The sequence below is a fragment of the Podarcis cretensis genome (assembly GCF_951804945.1).
Source record: "Podarcis cretensis genome assembly, chromosome: 2".
In the NCBI taxonomy this organism is placed as follows: domain Eukaryota; kingdom Metazoa; phylum Chordata; class Lepidosauria; order Squamata; family Lacertidae; genus Podarcis; species Podarcis cretensis.
The window spans coordinates 109,993,101-110,015,694 of NC_137171.1; the positions used below are offsets into that span (position 1 = coordinate 109,993,101).

At 48.6% G+C, this 22,594-nt stretch overlaps 1 protein-coding gene and 1 long non-coding RNA gene across 6 annotated transcripts in view; one reads left to right on the top strand and one right to left on the bottom strand.

Moving 5' to 3' along the window:
* The window catches only part of LOC307209191, a 32,425-nt gene extending 21,324 nt beyond the window's left edge, over positions 1-11,101 (top strand). Inside the window, exons 2-3 of the long non-coding RNA XR_013835402.1 lie at positions 1,485-2,237; positions 11,024-11,101. This is a non-coding gene — a long non-coding RNA (uncharacterized lncRNA). The remainder of the gene's footprint in view (positions 1-1,484; positions 2,238-11,023) is intronic.
* LOC307208612 (L-amino-acid oxidase-like) overlaps positions 4,035-22,594 on the bottom strand; it is a 29,915-nt gene continuing 11,355 nt past the window's right edge. For 4 of the 5 annotated variants that reach the window (XM_079963397.1, XM_079963399.1, XM_079963400.1 and 1 more), the window contains 6 exons: positions 17,392-17,600; positions 11,244-11,356; positions 8,254-8,455; positions 7,097-7,165; positions 5,656-5,792; positions 4,035-4,978 (listed from right to left, as the gene is read on the bottom strand). In XM_079963397.1, coding sequence (XP_079819523.1) covers positions 4,108-4,978; positions 5,656-5,792; positions 7,097-7,165; positions 8,254-8,455; positions 11,244-11,356; positions 17,392-17,600 — 1,601 coding nt within the window. In that variant the 3' untranslated portion in view covers positions 4,035-4,107. The remainder of the gene's footprint in view (positions 4,979-5,655; positions 5,793-7,096; positions 7,166-8,253; positions 8,456-11,243; positions 11,357-17,391; positions 17,601-22,594) is intronic. The other variant, XM_079963401.1, reaches the window with a different exon arrangement.

Sequence of the window (22,594 nt, forward strand, 5' to 3'; positions counted from 1 at the left end):
CTCAACCTGGACATGCCAGTGGCAATTGTACCTAGTACCATCTGCATGCATATCCACTGAGTTGAAGTCCATTCCCAGCTTGCTGTTGTGGGGATTATTATTACCGTATTTTTCGACCTATAGGATGCACTTTTCCCCCTCCAAAAATGAAGGGGAAATCTGGGTGCATCCTATGGGGCGAATGCAGGCTTTCGCTGAAGCTTGGAGAGCGAAAGGGGTCCATGTGCACCGATACCTCTCGCTCTCTAGGCTTCAGGAAGACATCTGCAGCCTAGGCAGCCCTGCGGGAACTCCCGCAGGGCTGTCTAGGCTGCGGATAGCAGCCTGCTTCCCGGAGTGCCGGGCGCGCTGAATGCAGAGCGCCCGGCGCTTCGGGAACACATCTGCAGTCTAGGCAGCCCTGCGGGAGTTCCCGCAGGGCTGTCTAGGCTGCGGATAGCAGCCTGCCGCCCGGCGCGAGTGACGCCCTGAAGCAGAGCGCCCCTCGCGCCGGGCAGACATCCGCGGCGTGGGGAGCCCTGCAGGAGTTCCCCGCAGGGCTCCCCTCGCTGCGGATAGCAGCCTGCCGCCTGGTGCGCGGGTCGCCCTGAAGCAGAGCGCCCCTCGCGCCAGGCAGACATCGGCCAGCCCCACAAGCTCGGGGGACAGCAGGGAGGCGCAGCGCCGCCATCCCGCTGTTCCTCAACCTGGTTCGGTTTCCCCGACCTGGTTTTTGGGGGGAAATAAAGGGGGGGGGAATTTCCTTTATTTCCCCCCCAAAAAACTAGGTGCATCCTATGGGACGGAGCGTCCTATGGGACGAAAAATATGTTATTTTTGCAAAAGTTGGCTTATATAGAGCTTGGTCCGAGACATGTAATTATGGCAGAGTGCATACACAGGATCAACTTGTTCCAGATCAGTTAAGCCTTAACTGCTGAGAGACTCTGAGCATGCTCTTGAGTTTTGTAAACTTAAAATAATTAAAGGAGCACACAGGGATTCTGAAGTATACTCAGAGTCGAGTGTGGATTTCAAGCTCTTTATTCAGCTCATAGTAATGAGGAATCGAAGTTCCTCATTATTTACACAATGGGCCCCACGTGATTGGTCAGTTCCGGGATTCTCCTGTAGGCCAATCAGGTTGCGGATTCACTTCCACCTGGAGTTGGATTGGGTGGCTCCAGCGGACCAATCAGACTGCTGCATTCTGGATTCTATTGTTCTAGGACCAATCAGACTGCTGCATTCTGAATCCTATTGTTCTAGGACCAATCAGACTGCTGCAATTTGGATCCTATTCAGTTCAGTACATAACAGATTCCTAAATAAAACAAACTGATCCACATTTCTTCGAAACCTTCACAAGAAGTTGACTATTTTCTTTTAATAGTTTAACTTTTTAAACATTCCACAAGAGGAGGGTGCCTGCAGGTTCCTTTAAAAAAAAAAAGCCTTGTGAGTTTAATTTTTCTTTCTTTCTCTCTCTACATTTTTCATTTCAGCTTTAAAGTGAATCTTAAGAGAGCTTCAGCATCATGCACAATATGAGAATGTGTCGGTATCCCAGAGTTCTTCGTTTGATCTGTAAAATGTGACTTTGACAGTACGGCGGGTCCTTATCTGAGAGTTGTTGTTTGCAGATGACAGCGCACTCTGAGGAAGCTCTGCCAAGACTAATGGACTGTTTCGCCCAAGCCCACAGGGAGTTAGGCCTCACCATTAGCCTGACGAAGACCAACAACATCCTGGGACATCTGAAGTGGTAGGTGGGTTCTGTCTACCTGGCTTCCACCATAACCAGCAACCTTTCTGTCAATGCTGAGCTGGGCAATGTCACCCAGTAAATGGGCATGACGAAACACACCCCATGGTGCAATAAATGTTGTGGTGTCCCAATGCCATTTGTAGAGCAAACAGATGCTCAGGACCCAAGGGTGTTGTTTAGGCATTTAGATGGATAATTTTTGACAGCTTACATGGATGAGAGTTTAAAGCTACACCTACCATAAATTAGTCCAAGTATTAAAGGTACAGGAGCCCTGCCCTCGCCTGCTCTGGCTGCTTGCTGGGGCTGGGGAGGGCTGTTTTATAGGATCTGGTGTGGCAGGTTTCACAACTGGTTATCAATAAATGGGAGCGATATCGCCTGCTTTTCTTAGGCATGGCCCCAGTGCCCTCATGTTGCAACAGCCACATCTGAATTAGAAGAAGAAGAGTTTGGATTTGATATCCCGCTTTATCACTCCCCTTAAGGAGTCTCAAAGCGGCTCACATTCTCCTTTCCCTTCCTCCCCCACAACCAACACTCTGTGAGGTGAGTGGGGCTGAGAGACTTCAGAGAAGTGTGACTGGCCCAAGGTCACCCAGCAGCTGCATGTGGAGGAGCGGGGAAGCGAACCCGGTTCCCCAGATTATGAGACTACCGCTCTTAACCACTACACCACATTGGCTCTCTCTCACACTGAATTATCTCAGGCAAAGATTGGCAGAAATGGAAGGTAGGAAGTCAACAGCAGAGAAATATGCAAGCCCCAAAGTGCTCGCTTTCGTGTGATCTGATGCATAACAGCAGTGACCAGAGGAGGAAGGATTGCTGGAAGGACTGCAGAAAGAAGATGTGCCATGAAGCACCTGCCGCAGCACAACCGGACACCTTCATCTGCCCTAGCTGCAACAAAACATGTCTCTCCCGTATCAGCCTCTACAGCCACAGCAGTGGCTTGATAATCTCTCATACACACACAGAGAGAGAGTTTTCTGATGCTTTCTCCACCCTGGATTGGCCACATGGGTCTATAGAGTAGCCAATCAGGGTCAAAGCAAAAACAGGATGTCGTCACTTAGCTAGTACAAATTAGGTATCTGATGACATTGCTGCAATCAAGTGAGGCATGCAAGAATGAGGAGGACGCTTCCTAGATGAGTCACATGGATGATCCCAACCAACTGGCGAGCATGACACTTCTATTGTGTTACGCAGCCAAACACATCTGATTATGTGATACGTGGTAACATTACTAAGGGCGACGGAGGTCAATTTGAAGCGTTGCAAAGCCACATCTGGAAGATCCCCACCTGACTGACAAAAACCGAAGATGTGCACTCAGAGGTAGAGGCTTATTCAAAAGGCCTGAGTGGGGGCAACTTAAAAGAGCAGGGGAACCGTTTCGCAAGGGCATACAGAATAATATTCCATGTTGTCAGGGGTTCAGGAGCAGAGACACAGGGGAGAGAGGAAACGGAGAGCGAAGGGGAACAATCTGAGGGCAGCGTAGGGGAGTATGACAGTGGCCCGAGAGATTCCATGAGCTTCTCCAGCGATTCAGAAGATTCCCAGAGGGGGGCGCCGATGGCCAGGGCAAGGGGGGTCCCAGGGGGGACACACCAGAAGCAAGGGGCCAGCGGGGATTCCCAAAGCAGCAGTGGGGGATCAGGACCAGTTCCCCCACCAGAGCGGAGTGGAGGGGAAGAGTCCCATGAATCAGGGCCAGCGTCTCCTCCAGTAGGGAGAGAAAATGAGTCAGAGCTGGCCACGCCTCCATCGCAGAGTGAGGGAACGGAGGGGAAGTCAGGTCCAGCTAGCCCCCCCCCCGAGGGGGGAAGCAGTGACAGGAGCAGTGTAACGGTCAGGAGGAAGGTTGCCGGCTGGGCGCGTGCGCCAAGTTCAAATGTACAGGCGCGCGGGACAGCAGGAAGCACGGATTGGGAGCCAGGTCCTAAAGCCCACCGGAGGGAGGGGGAAGACTCAGGGGACTCAGCGTCAGAAGAGTCCAGAAAGGGCAACACCCCAGCGGACAGGCGGACCCAGAGGAGGAAAGAGCAGAGGAGGAGGTGGAGCAAGGCTAGAGTCTTAAACTGGTGTCTGGGGGGTGGAGATTCAGACGGAGCTTCAGCGGTCTAGAGTTGAGACGTAGAGCTGCGCGCCGCGGCTTTGAAATCGAAACTGAACTTGAATAAAGACTTTTGTATGTAATAAGAACCGGCGTTGGTCCTTTGTGAGCTGGGACCTAGGGCAGCCCTGACACATGTGTTTTCAAACACTGATGAAAACGTTTCAGATGAGTCACCTTTATTTATTTACTCACTGCTTCTGAATTTTTAAAGGCGGCATAGCCTTACAACGGATCAAGGAGGTTTACAAACTTCTGAGCCATCCCCTTGATCACCAAAAATGCCTGTTTGGTGACCACAGCCCTGTGCCCCTGCGTGCCGGTGGACATCCCTGGCTGCCCTCAGGGCTGATTTCATTGCAGTGTCAATCCAACCATGTGGCAAAGCCGTGTGCTCTCCAGCAAAATAGGCCCTCCCCTCCTTGTGGGCGAGGGCCTCAGCGTGTTCGCTCAGCTGGTAAGGCCTGAAGAGGGTGAAGGCCCCCATGGCGTGGGGGTCCAAGTTCCATTTTTTGACCACCCACCGGCTGCAAAGATGCCTCAGCTCTTCCAGGGGGCGTCGGTGGATAGTGGACAAGTCCCTCAGAACCACCTCAACAGCCTGTTGGGGGCTGAGGGGGGCGAAAAACTCCGAGTCGTCCCCGTAAGTCTGGGAGCCCAGGATGACCCCCAGGCCGCTGGAGAAGTTGCGGTTGGGGTAAGTGGTGATCCTGGAGGGCAGGTCACTGATGGAGGTTCCACCGTAGATCTCTTCTCCTTCTTCCTCCCAGAACTTCTTAGCGCAGGCCAAGGCCACTTTGGTGGCTCCTGTGGAGCGCAGAGAACGGAGCGCCTGGGTCTTGGCAGGCGAGAGGGGAGGGTGGAAGCGGATGAGGCGTGTGGCCTCTGCCGTGGACGTGACGATGACGTAGTCAGCCAGGATGGTGCCCAGCGAGGCGAGGGAGCTGGAAGGATGGTAGAGCACCGAAACCGTGTCCCCTTCTCTGAGGATCTCCGTCACGGTGCTATTGAGCATCACGGTGCCAGCTGGGAGCGACTGGTGAATAGCCCTGGGCAGCATATCGAACCCGCCAGCGATCTCATCGTACCTGGAGGTCAAGAAAAGACTGGAGAAGTCATTTCTGCTAGACATGCTCATTCAACTACCAGGAGTGTGTGTGTGTGTGTGTTTATTTATTTATTGAATTTATATACAGTGGAATATTGGTTCTCAAACTTAATTCGTTCTGGAAGTCCGTTCGACTCTCGAAATGTCCCAGACATGTGGGTAGGGGAGTGGGATTGCTCACACAGGCCCTCCACACCTTCTGATCCCTTCACCCATTCCCATGTGTTTAGCAGAATAAAAAGGTAAAGGGACCCCTGACCATTAGGTCCAGTCGTGGCCGACTCTGGGGTTGCGGCGCTCATCTCGCTTTATTGGCCGAGGGAGCCGGCGTACAGCTTCCGGGTCATGTGGCCAGCATGACTAAGCCGCTTATGGCGAACCAGAGCAGCACATGGAAATGCCGTTTACCCTCCCGCCGGAGTGATACCTATTTATCTACTTGCACTTTGACGTGCTTTCGAACTGCTAAGTTGGCAGGAGCAGGGACCGAGCAACGGGAGCTCACCCCGTCGCGGGGATTCGAACCGCCGACCTTCTGATCAGCAAGTCCTAGGCTCTGTGGTTTAACCCACAGCACCACCCGTGCCCCAGTTTAGCAGAGTACTGAAAAGTAAATTCCCCTTCATGGGGAATTTCTCCCAGGGAGCCAGCACCTATGCAACCGGCTTTCATTACCTCTTTTCACGGGTAAACAGGAAAACTTCTCGGAGGAATTCAATGAAACTGCGGGAAAACTCCGCACTCAGGTTAATCAGGTCTCCAATCATTCGGACGGCTGCGTGGCTTAGATTTCCCTTTTCGATCAGATATGCCTGTGAAGGTGGAAGAGTATATGAAGAATAATATGGCTGCGCTCAAGTGGAAATATTGATAGAGCTTAAACACATCTTTGCCTAAAATTCAAAGGCTGCAGTATACCCTAAATTAAAAACAACTAAGCTAACAACTTTTGAAAACCGTGTTCCAAATTTCAACATAGACGTTTCAATGTCAAAACTCAAATGATGAGTTTTCCTTGTGAAAGCTTAACAATTTTCCGTCCCACTTCTCAAAGCATGAGTTTTATTCCAAAATCCAAATTTCAGGTGTTGACTTTTAAAAAATTGTACTCTAGACTTTGAAATTGAATGTTTCGAAATAATTGAATTCAATTAAACAAACTGGCTTTTTTTTTATTGCAGTCATTATACACATGGTAGCACTCTGCTGCCCCCTGGTGGCAGAAATGCAAGGTTTTTGCAAACCTACATGAACTTGGGCCAATGCTTGTAGTTTAGTTTGGCCAGAACAGACTCATATGAATTATGAATGGATGGAGAGGTCTGCACTTAACAGTGCCAAACCAGACATGGAACTGCCACTGCTCTGTGTCCCTTTGCTATTTCCAACAGCCAGTAAAGTGAGATGGGGCTGGAGAGATGCAAATCACAGCATTGCACAAGCAAGAGCATTTCCATGTCTTGTGTATCATCGAATGGGGCTCTCAGTTGCACAAAGTAATGTAATACAGTGGTGCCTCACAAGACAAAATTAATTCATTCCGCAAGTTTTTTCTTCTTGCGAGTTTTTCGTCTTGCAAAGCACGGTTTCCCATAGGAATGCATTGAAAATCAATCAATGCGTTCCTATGGAGACCATCCGGGGACAGAGGGGAAGCGCCGAGCGCCTTCCCCTCTGTCCCCGGACCTGTTTAAAGCAAGGGGCGGTGGGGAGAAGATTGCTTCTCCCCGTTGCCTGCCCCGCAATCTCCGGGGACAGAGGGGAAGGCGCGCGCCTTCCCCTCTGTCCCCGGACCTGTTTTAAAGCAAGGGAAGGGGCAGCGGGGAGAATCGCTTCTCCCCGTTGCCGCCCCTTGGTTCAAAAGAGGTCCGGGGACAGCGGGGAAGACGCGCTATCCCCGGAGCTTGCGGGGCAAGCTTCGTTTTGCGAAGCAAGCCCATAAGGAGATGCGTCTTGCGAAGCGGCTAAGAAAACGAAAAACTCCTTCGTCTAGCGAGTTTTTTGTCTTCCGAGGCGTTCGTCTTGCGGGGCACCACTGTATATATAAAAAGAGGGAGAAGCAGATCCGTGCCACGAACAGCAAATATCACCCATGTATATCAGTAAAACCGAGCACCTTGAGAGAACAGGCATCGTATTTTTCAAGCACATGGCTGCAGTTTGATCTCGCCAAGTCCTCTTCTATCTGAAGGGCACAAACGAAGACGGTTTATTGTAGGACTATGAATGGCAAAGTGTGTCCTCCTTTTCTCCCCATCAACCTCAGGTTTAGAGAAACAGAAGGTTAAATAATAATAATAATAATAATAATAATAATAATAATAATAATGATGATGATGATGTTAGACTTCAGCCAAATATCACATTGTTTACAACATAAAATAAAAACAAAAATAAATAAAAAACTGCTTCAGCCTTGTATACCTGGAGGAGCATCTCCACTCGCACTGAGATCCAGCTCCCAGGGCCTTCTGGTCGTTCCTCATTGCAAGAGGTGAGGCTACAGGGAACCAGGCAGAGGGCCTTCTCAGTAGTGGCAACCGCCTTGTGGAATGCCCTCTCATCAAATGTCAAGCAGATAAACAGCTATGTGATTTTAAAAGACATCTGAAGGCAGCCCTGTTTAGAGAAGTTTTTAGTGTTTGATGTTGCATTGTGTTTTTGCTATTTTTTTTGTTGGGAGCCACCCATATATTCTAGGTCTAACTGAATTATCACTGTCGAGACTTCTTACATTTCACTTCCCTCCTGCACCACTGTGTACAACTATGCCCCTTTACAGACCCCCCCCTCTCTCTCTCTCTCTGTGTGTGTGTGTGTGTGTCTGTGTGTCTGTGTGTGTATCGTCTTCCAAAGCAACTACTCTATTCCGAACTTAAAAATGGAAAGCGTAATGCTGGTGGTCAACAAAAGAGGTTTAAAGACTGTCTCAAGGCAAATCTTTAAAAATGCAGTACAAACACTGACAACTGGGAAACACTGGCCTGCGAGTGCTCCAGTTGGAAAACAGCCTTTACCAAAGGTGTCATTTGAAGACACTCGAACTCAGGATGCAAGGGAGAAACACTTGGCAAATCCACACCGTAATCAACTCCCACCCGGAAACTAATGTCCCCACTGTGGAAGGATGTGTAGATCCAGAATCTGTTGGCAACTGTGTTCACAAACACACGCATGCACACACACTCTCTCATTTATTTCATAAAATTTATACACTACTTGATGGTTTTTTTAAAAAAAACACCTCAAAGCGGTTTACAAAAAGAAACTCACCGGTTTCAACGCTTCATAATACAGCTCCACAGCAGACTTCCCACATTCGGAGGGATCTACAGGGTATCCCAGAATGTCTGGATTCTTCTCCACCTCTTTGACTCTGGCTCGGATATTGTTCACCAGGTACCAGGCGTTGCCATTGCCATCTGAATAATGGTTTAATTTCAGGCCATATTTTGCAACATATTCCCGGACAATTCTGCATGGAGGTAGAGAGAGCCAATGGGTGGATCAGAGGGGAAGAGTCAGAGGAAGGATGGTTAACAGAGGGGAAGAATGGGTATTAAACATAAAGGGGTGTGTTTATTATGCCATTAGTCTTTGATTTCCTGTGTTTAGTTTCTCTTCATAGTTTGTTCCCTTATTGTGCCTCCTGTTCCATTGCCACGGTCTGCCAGGGTCTGACCCATGTCCCACCAGAGACTTTACTGTATAAGGTGGAGAACATTGACAAGGAAAGGGTTCAGGAAACTTCCTCAGAGAACCACCAGCATCTCATTCACAGGTTGGTCCTCATCCATCACAGGGCCTTTTCAGTGGTGGTCCCCAGGTTGTGGAATGTGCTACACAGTGAGGTGTTCCTGTCTCCATCAAGGAGGGATTTGAAAAGGTTCCTGCTTACACAGGAATTTGGTGTCTGAAGAATACTGTTCCTGGCAAACTCGAGATGGATGTGTGTTTTTCACTGCAGTTGCTTTTAGAACATTTAAATTTTTTAAAAATGTTTTGATCTGTTTTATAACATTTCTCTTTGTTCCTGTTTTTAAATTGTATACATGTTTGCCACCCTGGACTCCTTAGAAGAAGGGCAGGGTATAAATTAGATAAACAGGCAAAAAACAAACAAACCCAAACACACCAGAGGCCTTCTGGAAACACAGGCCTGCCACCATTCCCTGCAGTATCTCTGCCTTTCCAACCTCCCAGAAGCAGGGTTCCCTCCAATACTTCTGTTGTCCCAACCTCACAGAAGCCAAAGACTTTAAAATAAGCTGAGGGCCCTTTAAATACCAGGCCAGCGCCTCTAGGCTGACAGAGCCTAATAGGTTTGATCAGCCTACACAAGGCTTCCCTTGGTACTAGCTCTCTGCACAGACAACATTTCAGGTAGCCGCTTGCCTTAGCAGGACTCATTGGAGCTGTCCAAGGTGCTGAAAGTTTATCACTTCCTCTGGGAGCTTCCCACTCCCACAGAACTGGACAGTCACTGGCTAGGTTGCAACCTGGAGAGTTGCCTTTAAATTCTGCTGCTGGAATAGGAGATGTAATGGATGTGGCTTCTCCCCCCCCCCCAGTATCCTCCCACGCCTGCTGTAACAAGCTGGATCCCAGGTGGGAAAGGGTGTGGACTAGAGGAAAACAAAACAGGGGGAAGCCCCAACTGTCTCTTCTCCTGATTCAAGAGCGGAAACAAAGTTAAAAGGGGAATATCTCTAGCTTGCAACTTGGCAATCATATGGCCTGTTGCTGGAGCAATCTCTCTCTTTCTTTCTTTCTTTCTGTCTGTCTGTCTGTCTGTCTGTCTCTTCCCCCCCCCCCAAAGCTGGTTCCAAATATTCTTTCACACTCTAGCATGACCAAGAAGCACAGCCCCAGAAACAGAAAGGCTGAATTCATAATGGCCAGGATCAGCAAGAGATAACGAACAGGTTCAACTCTTACCCAGTCGTGTCAGTGTACCTTTGCATCCTGACATATGGGGGAATGGCTGTCATCCATTTCTATGGGGGAAAGGAAAGGTGCTACATTTGGGGACTGAGGGCAGCACATGCTCTCTCCCTCTGAAACTGGACACTCAACTTCTGCTGACTTTGATCGTGCAGGGGAAGTTGTAGTGCGGAAGAGCCAGCATGGTGTAATGGTTAGAGTGTCGGACTAGGACCTGGGGAACCAGGGTTCAAATCTCCACTCAGCCACAAAGTTCACTGGGCCTCTCAGCCTAACCTACCTCACAATGTTGTTGTGGGGATTAAATGGGGAAGGGGAGAGCCATGGAGGCCCCTTTGAGCTCCTTGGAGACAATACAAATGCAAATAAATGAATGAATGGAGTATGCAATGGCCAAACATTCAAAAAAACTTTCTGACAGTAAGAGCAGTTCGGCAGTGAAACAGACTCCAATGAGAGGTGGTGGACGCTCCTTTCTTGGAGGTTTTTAAGCAGAGGTTGGATGGCCATCTGTCATGGATGCTTTAGCTGAGATTCCCACATTGCAGGGGGTTGGACTAGATGACCCGTGGATCCCTTCCAACTCTAAGATTTAGTGACCGCAGGGATCCACTGCACACCACAGGGTCCCCTAAAATTGCAACGCCTCCCATCTCTGCACATGCTGCATGACATGATGACGGGCATCTTACCGTCAGACTCATTTCAGTTTTGTTCTTGATTTTGTTCTCATTGAATCACAGAATTGCAGAGTTAGAAGGGACACCCCAAAGGTCATCTAGACCAACCCTCTGCAACGTAGCAATCGCTGCTAAAGAACCCCTGACAGATGGCCGCCGAACCTCTGCTTAAAAACCTGCAATGAACGAGAGTCCACCACCTTCTGAGATAAGTCTGTTTTACTGTCAAACAGCTCTTACCATCAGAAAGCTCTTCCTAATATTTAGTCGGAATGTCCTTTCTTGCCATTTTGAATCCATTGCTTCAGGCCGTACCCTTCGGAGCAGCAGGAAACAAGCTCCTTTCACCTCCTATGTGACAGCCCTCCCTCTATTTGAAGAAGAGAAGAAGAGTTTGGATATATCACTACCCGAAGGAGTCTCAAAGCGGCTAACATTCTCCTTTCCCTTCCTCCCCGATAACAAACACTCTGTGAAGTGAGTGAGGCTGAGAGACTTCAGAGAAGTGTGAGTCTACCGCTCTTAACCACTACACCACACTGGCTCTCATTTGAAGGTGGCTGTCATACCAACTCTCTTTCCCTCCATCAAATGTTATCAGCCATACACCACCATGGGAATATCACTGCCCCTTCTTACCTGTGGCTGAAAGGCAGGCGCCTCGGGCCCAAATCCACATACCAGCCCCCCTCGGGATCACGGTAAGTCTCCATCCTGCCTCCCACACAGCTGCTGGCTTCTAGAATTGTCACCTGGGGGGTGGGCAAAAGAAGAACTGTAATTGCAGTGGTTGCAAAATGGCCTCCACTGAACAATGTTGAAGAATGTCCCCATGGGAAAAGGCCAAAGTGTTTGTTTTATGAGAATACCCAGTCCAATATTTATAGTCCTGATTATAGCAGCTTTCCTCAGCCTCCAGATGTTGGACTGCAACTCCCATCAGCCCCTGCCAGCATGGCAAATGGTCAGGGATGATGGGAGCTGTAGTCCCTGGACGATCTGTCACTGGCACCTTATTCTAGGCAGGTTAAGCAAATTATATCATACCAGCAGATTCAGGTGTCAAGAGATGTCTGGTGACTCATACTGATTTCATTCATTCATCTCCGGTGAGTTTGTAATTAAAACTTACAAGCCTTGGATATTGGCTGTTACCTTTCAGAAGTTGCTGCCACGTTGGATCTGCTGGTGTTATTCAAGGGCAATTATCAACTTGCTGTCAGATTACTTAGCCTGAGTGTTCTACCTGCTAAGTTTGCCCGGAAGTTACACTGTTGAGGAATGCTTGATGCCCATACTGGGGACTGGCAAAATGGACAAGCTCAGGGGTAAAGTCTGCTCTCAGAATGGACTTAGGCTGGTGGCACTGAGGGCAGAAGAAATGGACCCTGCTGATATCTTATTGAAACACAAACTGCAAGAAGCATCTTTCTGTAGAAGATGCTACTAGAGAGTGGGGACTGTGCAGATTCAAAATGGCCAAGTTTGCAGGAACATCAGCTTTGAGTTCATTGAGTCGGAAGGACTGGGCAGCGTTTTTCAGCCATGCGACCGCTGACTCGCATTCAGCCACTGCTGGAGTTTGGGTTGTATTGTGTAGGCCAGGGGTCAGCAAACTTTTTCAGCAGAGGCCGAGCCACTGAGCCTCAGACCTTGTGAGGGGCCGGAGAAAAAATATGAATGAATTCCTATGCCCCACAAATAACCCAGAGATGCATTTTAAATAAAAGCACACATTCTACTCATGTAAAAATACCAGGCAGGCCCCGCAAATAACCCAGAGATGCATTTTAAATAAAAGCACACATTCTACTCATGTAAAAACACTAGGCAGGCCCCACAAATAACCCAGAGATGCATTTTAAATAAAAGGACACATTCTACTCATGTAAAAACATGCTGATTCCTGGACCATCCGCGGGCCAGATTTAGAAGGCGATTGGGCCGGATCCGGCCCCCGGGCCTTAGTTTGCCTACCCATGGTGTAGGCTCTTCTTTGGTGGTTGGGGCAGACTCCCCTTGGGAGGCACAGAACAGCTGGAAGGGTGCAGATGCCAGCAGTGTTGGCTCTGGATTTTGGAGGGCTGGTGGGCAAGACTCCTTTCCCTCCAAGAGTCTAGCTCCTCACGAATTTCACAGCCAGCTGATTGTCCTAATCACCACTGCTGCCATTGGCTTGCTTTCCAGGGAGAGAGCCAATCAGCAGGCAGTGGCAACTGCTGCTCTGCCTCCCAGCCACCACTGTTCCCTTAGGTGGGTGCCTATATGCAGCTGTGTGCAAGTCGAGTGGGGAGCCGCCTGCAATTGCTGCTTTGTTTCAGTGGGGTTTCCCTGTACAGGAGCAAAGTCAAGTTTTTTCCACTTGATCTGGGGACGGGGCATGGCTCAGCAGCAGTGCATCTCCCTTGCATGCAGAAGATCCCAGGTTCAATTCCCGCCATCTCCGGGTACGGTTGGGAAAGACTTGAGGAGATTTCACCCCTCCCATTCCAAGAATCTGCTGATGTTCTCTGGTGATTTTCCAGAGAGGAGGGGGGCGGTTTCTGCTCACTACTTATTCCGCTCCAGCCTCACATCAAAAAGAGAGACTGAGTGTATAGATAAGGTTGCTGCTAAGAACAGCTGCAGACACTCAGTGCAGTCCAGCTTCTCCATTTAACTCTGTATATAGTTTTTATAATAGTTGCTGTAGATAGAATAAAAGTAGTTATTCTACAGAGCTGTTCTCCGAGTGGTTTATGCTCTGCTATACTCTGCTGTGCAATGACTGTCTTCGGAAGTGAATCTGGTGCTCACAACTCTGAGTTGTGAGTCCACAGCACTTTGACCTGTTCCTGTGCAGAAGGTGGTCTCTGGAAGTGCTACCCCAGCTCGCCTGGCCCAGTCGGGGCTGAAGTGGATGAGTCCAGTCGGTGGCACTGGCTCAAGGCCGATGCTGACAAGACTCTGTGTCTGAAATATTGGAGAGCCGCTCAGTAAACAATCCTAAGCTAGGAGGACCATGGGTCTGTGTTACGTACTGAGTTGAATAGGATCCAAAATGCAGCAGTCTGATTGGTCCTAGAACAATAGGATCCAAAATGCAGCAGTCTGATTGGTCCTAGAACAATAGGATTCAGAATGCAGCAGTCTGATTGGTCCTAGAACAATGCAGCAGTATGATTGGTCTGCAGGAGCCACCCAATCCAGCTCCAGATGGAAGTGAATCCACAACCTGATTGGCCTACAGGAGAATTCCGGAATTAGCCAATCACGTGCAGCCCATTGTGTAAATAATGTATATAAAGCAGATACTTTGGGGAAACTTTCATTCCTCCTCACCACTATGAGCTGAATAAAGAGCATGAAATCCACTCTCGACTCTGAGTATATTTCAGTCTGGTTCAGCATAGGAGAGCTTCCTACGCTCTTTTGTCTGCAAATTCAGAGGTCTCTCTTTCTTTGCTCTCCTTTCTAAGGTCAGTGCTGGATTAGTGTCCTGATCTACAGATCTTTTGCACACACCAGGACGCCCACAGACACCAGTGCGCAAGGATCTTTGCATGCTCTGCTGCGTTACAGATGTCTGGTCCTGGGTTAGGAGGGAAGACAGCAGAATAAATTTTAGCTCCAAAACAATATTGAGAGAAACAGGTCACGAGACAGGTAGGTGAATTCTGCTCCACGGCCTGGTGCTTTCAATTAGCTAACATCTTGAAAACGTCACATTCTGGAGGAACTGTTTGTCAGAGATTACCCAAGGTCCCTGAGGGAAAGGTCTGTTTTTCTGGTTATGATTACAGCTCTGCTTCAGAACAGATGCACCTGTATAAATAAAGCCACGAGATCTGACTCACTGGCAACTGCTCTGTTGGGAAACCAGACTGCTGTGCCTTGGTTAGCTCCTTGGCAAAGTGTCAACAGATTTGGGGTCAAAAATACATGGGTGATCCTGACATATTCTGGATCCCCATTCCCATGCATGGCATAGGAAGCTGCCTTTATACTGAACCAGATGCAACCAAGCCAAGCAAAACCACTTGTGCAATGCAGGGATGTAAAGGTAAAGGTAAAGGTAAAGGGACCCCTGACCATTAGGTCTAGTCGTGGCCGACTCTGGGGTTGCAGCGCTCATCTCGCTTTACTGGCTGAGGGAGCCGGCGTACAGCTTCCAGGTCATGTGGCCAGCATGACTAAGCCGCTTCTGGCGAACCAGAGCAGCGCACGGAAACGCCGTTTACCTTCCCGCCGGATCGGTACCTATTTATCTACTTGCACTTTGATGTGCTTTCGAACTGCTAGGTCGGCAGGAGCAGGGACCGAGCAACGGGAGCTCACCCCGTCGTGGGGATTCGAACCGCCTACCTTCTGATCAGCAAGTCCTAGGCTCTGTGGTTTAACCCACAGCGCCACCCGCATCCCTAATGCAGGGATGTAGCCGGGGAGAATTTTGAGGGCCAGATGTAGAAGCTCAGAGGGCCACATTCCACACCCTGGCTATCTACCTTCTCCATTCTCTTGAATATGTCTTGCACATTGTGGCATGGCAGGTCACCGATAAAAGAGAGGCTTGCAAGATTTGCAAAAACAACAAAAGAAGTGATCATGCCTGCCATCTACATATTTAATTGCCTGGCGGTTTGTGCAACTGCACGCTCCGTGGCCCACCCAGTTTTTTCATTTGTTTCTCATAAGCTTGCCCTGCAGCAGAAAATAGTAATTAAGCCCTGCCAGTTGGCCCTGTTGATGGGGGGAAAGTATATAGCAAACGTGCTGATCCGTGTTATTGGACTGGAATGAGCCTGCTCTGCAGGAGAAGGGGGGGGGGGGCAGGCAGACGGGGAATCTAGGCTGAGTGAAGCTCTTGTTTTTCTACTCACACCTGGGTCTCAAGTGGAGCCAGCATCCCCTAGAGGAGTAAGGCTGCTATTGGAGCCACCCTGCCCCTGAACCTGCCAAACTATGCTGAGGAAAGCGACGGTGTAAGACAGGGGTCGCTGACGTGGGATCCTCCGGATTTTTGGGAATACAACTCCCATCAGCTCCCAGCCAGAGTGGGATGATGGGAGCTGTAGTCCAGAACATCTTGAGAGTACAACGTTCACAGGTGCCGCCATGATGAAAGCTGTATATGCCGTAGAGACCATATCATTATGCCTAGGACCCTCGGACCTATGGGGCCGCCTCTCCTGGTATGCCTCACGGAGGACCTTAAGGTCCATAAATAGCAACACCCTAGAGGTCCCGGGCCCTAAGGAAGTTAAATTAGCCTCAACCAGAGCCAGGGCCTTCTCAACACTGGCTCCGGCCTGGTGGAACGCTCTGCCTCATGAGACCAGGGCCCTGTGGGAACTGATTTCTTTCCGCAGGGCCTGTAAGACAGAGTTGTTTCACCTGGCCTTTGGCTTGGAGTCAATTTGATTCCCTCCCCCTCTTTCTTTTTTCCTTTCTCCTCCTGTGATGAGGCTGCATTTTAATGTTGTTTTTAAGTTGTATTCCTTCAACTCGTTTTTATTATTGGTTGTTAGCCGTCCTGAGCCTCCCCTGGCCTTGGCTGGGGAGGGCAGGGTATAAATAAAATTTATTATTATTATGATTATTAAGAAAGGCTATCCTCTGTATTCTCAGGCACCAGAAAGGGGGACACCTTTTTAATTTCCCACAATACAGTGGAGGGATGCTGTGTCAGGAGCACTGCGGAAAATTAAAACAACAGCTCGCAAGCCCAGTCGTCTGGAGCAAATGTTTGTCTAAATGGGAGCCCAGGGCAAGTGTCAATTATAGTCCCTTCCAGAGTGCTGTGTCCCCAGCATCTGCCTGAAGATGCCATGTGTCAATGTCAGGCTTGGTACTTTGAAATGTAAACCTGGCTCTATAAAGACCAGGGCTTGAAAACTGGAAGACAGTCTCAGGAAGGCACATACTGTCCTCTTCCTTTTCCCTCAATCCCTTCTGAGGACAAATTCTCCCTTGTTGGCTTTAACCAGTGCTTTTTTTCTTAAAAAAAATGTTCAGGGGTACTCTCATTTTCCTACTCATATTGAAATAGTGCCCTTCAATGAGGCCAAACTTGGATTCACAAAATGTTTAGGGGCATGTCTACCCCCCAGAAAAAAAGCACTGCCTTTAACCATGGTTTAGCATTACATATACGCCGAGGTTAGCTGTGGTTCCTATTCAGGTGCATTCCCAGTGCTTGCTTTAACTGTCGTTTGCAAGAAATCAGGATTACATCTGCACCAGGTCACACTGGAAGCAACCCCTTGGTTTCCCCCAGAATATGCACGGGATGGCTAAACAACAATCCATATTTCATACACATCCATTGTTTTCTTTTCCCGGCTTGCAAACCCGTTTGCAGAAACCATTGTCCCAATTTTTTTATCATTTGGTAGGGCCACTCTGGTGTTGCTTCAGAGACTGGATCAGCCTGATCTTAAAGACTGCCTTGTGTCTTTAAATCCAATCATCCTGAGCAAGATAAGAGTTTGGGCAAGGTTGGCTGAAGACTGTGAATCAAGGGGGCGGGATTTGGGCTTGACTTACAGGAAAGTGGGCTACCAGGGAGAGGGCCTTCTCGGTAGTGGCACCCATCCTGTGGAACACCCTCCCATCAGATAAGCTTTGTAATGTGTAATGTTTCATTATGTTTTTATATACTGTATGTTGGAAGCCGCCCAGAGTGGCTGGGGCAACCCAGTCAGATGGGCGGAGTACAAATAAAAAATTGCTATTATTATGCAACCCCTGCCTCACCTCCCTTGCTTCTCACCCTGCCAATGCCTCCCCTTCTCCCTGGCCCCATCACCTTGTGTCCAGCGTCTAGCAGCACTTTCCCAGCTGTAAGTCCAGCAACCCCGGCTCCCACAATCGCAATCCGTCTCGGTTCTTCGGTTTTGCCCAGCCCATCCTTAGCGATATCTAGCAGCCTCTCATATTCTGGATCCTCAAAACATCTCTCCAAGGGGCTGGGCGTGCTCTTCCACAGCAGGAGCAGAGCGGCAAGGCCCAGAAGCACTAAGAAGACACACAAACATCAACAGCCTAAGAACATAAGGAGACTGCTGGATCTATTTTAATGGCTTGATTCTTCAACGTTGGACTGGTCATGTTGTGCGGATGCCTGATTATCGTCTTCCAAAGCACCTACAATGGTACCTCGGGTTACAGACATTTCAGGTTACAGATGCTTCACAGGTTTCCGAGCACAATTCAAAGTGCTGGTGTTGACCTTTAAAGCCCTAAACGGCCTCGGCCCAGTATACCTGAAGGAGCGTCTCCACCCCCATCGTTCTGCCCGGACGCTGAGGTCCAGTGCCGAGGGCCTTCTGGCGGTTCCCTCATTGCGAGAAGCAAAGCTACAGGGAACCAGGCAGAGGGCCTTCTCGGTCGTGGCGCCCGCCCTGTGGAACGCCCTCCCATCAGATGTCAAAGCAATAAATAACTACCTGACATTCAGAAGACATCTTAAGGCAGCCCTGTTCAGGGAAGTTTTTAATCTGTGATATTTTAGTGTATTTTTGGTTTTTATGGAAGCCGCCCAGAGTGGCTGGGGAGACCCAGCCAGATGGGCGGGGTACAAATAATAAATTATTATTATTATTATTATTATTATTCAGGTTACAGACTCCGATAACCCAGAAATAGTACCTCGGGTTAAGAACTTTGCTTCAAGATGAGGACAGAAATTGCATGGTGGCGGCGTAGCGGAGGTGGGAGGCCCCATTAGCTAAAGTGGTGTCTCAGGTTAAGAACAGTTTCAGGTTAAGAATGGACCTCCGGAACGAATTAAGTTCTTAACCCGAGGTACCACTGTACTCTACAGTGGTACCTCGGGTTACATACGCTTCAGGTTACAGACTCCGCTAACCCAGAAATAGTGCTTCAGGTTAAGAACTTTGCTTCAGGTTGAGAACAGTAATTGCGCTCTGGTGGCACAGCAGCAGCAGGAGGCCCCATTAGCTAAAGTGGTGCTTCAGGTTAAGTACATTTTCAGGTTAAGAACAGACCTCCAGAACGAATTAAGTACTTAACCCGAAGTACCACTGTATTCTGAACTTAAAAGTGGAAAGTACAATGCTGGTGGTTAACGAGGTTTAAAGTCTCTCTCGAAGGCAAATCTAAAGAAATGTAATATAAACACCAACAACTGGGAAACACTGGCCTGAGAGCGCTCCAGTTGGAGGACAGCCTTTACCAAAGGTGTCATGGGCTTTGAAGACGCTCAAACTCAGGACACAAGGGAGAAACATGCTAAGAGGAAGGCACACTTGGCAAACCCTCACCGTGATCAACTCCCACCAATGTCTCCACTGTGGAAGGACATGTGGATCCAGAATTGGCCTCCACAGTCACTTACAGACCTACTGCTAAAACTGATTTCATGGAAGACAAACTTACTTGGCTACAAGTGATCGCCGAAGAAGAAGAAGAAGAGTGGCTTGTTTTAACAGTGGCCAACGAGGTGCCCATGCGAAACATACAAGCAAAGATGTGAGGGCACTTTCCTCTCTCTTCTGATATCTTGTCAACCACATGAATGCCCACGGAAGATAGTTAGCTCTTCATTGTCAAAGCTGACACTTACAGTAGTTTCCTCAGCTCCAAATACCTGCACACACCAGCCTTGCATCTAGGCAGCTATTCTACGCTCTTGTTGCAGCAACAGGGGGCCATGCCCTCTTCACCAGCTTATGCACCTCCCCACAACAGGCTGCACACATGCAGTCAGAGACTACGCCTTTGTGGAAGCTGCCTCTGCTCTTTCCACATCCGTTCGCTCCTGGTTCTGGGAGACAGTGTTGCAGGAGAGGCCCAGGAAGCCTCCGGCCCTTCACTTGCCTGACCTGCTTCTTCCTCTTCTTCCTCCAGCTCTGAAGCTTCCCCTGCCTCTGATTCTCACCTCCTGGCTGGCACAGGTCCCCACAAATCCATGCTCCCCTCTCCTGAGTCAGACTCCAGTCCTGGTTTCCCCAGGCAGCACCTGTGCAGTATATGCGTAGCTGCTGCTTGTTTGTTCTGCGGGGTCTCGGTTACTCCCCTCCAAGAAGCTTCTATGCTTTGAGGATTTGCTTTTGCAATGCACTGCAGTGGCAGTATCTTGCTGCTGAGGGAATGGGGTTCCTCACTACAACAACCACCACCAGCAGCAGCACTTCTCAAGGGCCATAGCACTTGCAGGTTTGATCAGTTGCACAAGCGTTTTATTGAACAGTGTCTACCCCTTTGCCAATGAACACAGCACTCCTTTCATTTCGTGCTGCAAGGCTCAGTAGCTGGTCCACAAACCGACAACTGAAACAGGAGCTGAAACTCGCTTGTCTCAAGGCCAGGTGCGGAAAACTATATTCTGGTATTTTCAAACTACGAGATCTTATTTCAGCTTAGAGGCTTCGGTTTGACTCAGTGGGTTTCTCCAGACTGTTTGTAGTCATGACGAGGGAAGCCACAGTGTATGATTGGCTGAGAGATCAGGAGCTACTTCTGGCAAGCAAAAACACTTTGTCCTTCGAGCCGGAATCGAACCAGCGACCTAAGGATGGCTTGGACAACAATCTACAGTCCTCCGCTCTACCAGCTGAGCTATCGAAGGAACAAGCCCAAAGCTTTGCCTTGTTCTTTTTAACTTGGGATGCGGCTTCCTTTAAAAAAAAGAAAAGGCAGTGATTGGCCTACAGGGCATGGAACTGGAATTTCAATTAAAGCTTCCGTATATTCCTTGAGAAATCTTGGCACAAAGTCATGACACTGCAAAGGCAAGGGCGGCAGCTGTTGATGATGGATGACAACATCATCATAAGATGCACACTGAAGGCAAGTTAAGTCAATGAACTGAGATGAGGGGGACCCCTTATAACAGAGATGGGAAATCTGTTTGCCTATCCAGAACTACAGCACCTAAGAGCCCCAACGGGCAGGGATGATGTACAGTCCAGCAACATCTAGAAGAGGTGTGATGAACCTTTGGTCCTCTAAATGCTGCTGAACTACAACTCCCATCATCCTTGGCAATTGGCCATGCTTGCTTACGCTGATGGGAGTTGTAGTTTAGCTGCATCAGGAGGGCCAAAGTTTCGTTCATTCATTCACTTATTCATTCATTTTATTTGTATGCTACTTTTACACACACACACACACACACACACACACACACACACCCCATGCTCAAAGCAGTTTACAACAAGGGACGCATGACAGCAAGGGATATATTTCAAACAAACGTTACAAAAACAATTCTCCCATACCTGATCTAAAGAAGAGAAGTGGTCTTCTCTGGCCCAAAAGGAAGGGATGGAGATTTACCTTGGTCTTTTATTTCGAAAGCTTTTCACATTTCAGCACAACAGCCTGCTGGCTTCTGCCAATGCAGCGACTTAGATTAAATCCAGCCCAGGATTTTCATGCTTGTGGGTTTTCTTACTATCTTTATATATATATATAAAGGTGGGTGGATGAACGAATTCCTATGCCCCACAAATAAGCCAGAGATGCATTATAAATAAAAGGACACATTCTACTCATGTAAAAACACGCTGATTCCTGGACCATCTGTGGACCGGATTTTGAATGTGATTGGGCCAGAACCGGCCCCCGGGCCTTAGTTTGCCTACCCATGCTTTTGATCTTAGGCTTGCTGGCGGAGAGGCAGGAAGCCTGGGGAAGGCATTCAAAGGGAATATCTCCCATTGAAATTCCAGTTCCACGCCCAACCACACCCACAGTTAAAAGGTGAGGCACAGCACCCTAGGCTTGTCCCTTCGATAGCTCAGCTGGTAGAGCGGAGGACTGTAGACTGCTGCCAAAGTCATCCTTAGGTCGCTGGTTCGACTCCGGCTCGAAGGACAGATTTTTTTTCTTGTTCTTGCCAGATGCATCAGCAAATCACGCAGTAAGACAGTATTTGCATGGAGCGCTGAAATTAGTCGTTTGTGCTTTATATTGGTCCGTAATGCGAAAATTTGAGCCTGTATTGGCTAGCATCTCTGCTTTCAGCGTTATGCCCTCAAAGAACAGCATTCAGAAACGGTGCCAAGGAAACCTGAGTGGGTTTTTCCATCTCATGTGTGAAAAATATATTGGACATATGCCAACTTCTTGTTACATAAGGTTAATGCATCCAAGCCTGTTTCATCTTTTGGCAGTCGTATCAACCCTGGACTGAAAGCTTTCTTGAGGGCCATTTAAAACATCACACACACACACACACACAGAGAGAGAGAGAGAGAGAGAGAGAGAGAGAGAGAGCGCTCAATTGGTAGAGCATTGGACTCTTAAACTTAGGGTGGTGGGTTTGAACCCCACGTTGCACAAAAAAATTCTTGCATTGCCGGGGATTGGGGTAAATGATTCTCAGGGTTCTTTCCAACTCTACGATTCCATGACAATCACGCCTGAATTTGTCATTAATAATAATAATAATAATAATTTTTTATTTATACCCCGCCCTCCCCAGCCAAGGCCGGGCTCAGAGCGGCTTACAAGCAATAATAAAAACAAGATGAATGATTACAAACTTAAAAACAAAAATAAAATACAACATTAAAATAATGGAACATTAAAATATTAAAATGTAGCCTCATCGCAGGAGAAGGAAAAGAAAAGAAAAAAAGAGAGGGAGGGAGGGAATCAAATTGGCTCCAAGCCAAAGGCCAGGCGGAACAACTCTGTCTTACAGGCCCTGCGGAAAGAAATCAGATCCTGCAGGGCCCTGGTCTCATGAGGCAGAGCGTTCCACCAGGCCGGAGCCAGAGTTGAAAAGGCCCTGGCTCTGGTTGAAGCCAATCTAACTTCCTTAGGGCCCGGGACCACTAAACAAATGTATGCTCAGTAGTGGTGACCTGACTGAAAACAACTGTTTCCCTTTCCCCCCCCTACATTTTGTTGCCACAGCAATAGCCAAAGAGGCAAGCTGCTTTTTAAACCAAGAAAGTGGCTTGCCTCTTTGGCAGCAGGATATGCTGCAGCAAAAATACTTCAAAGCCAGCTAGAAGTGCTTGCACAAATCTTGCTTG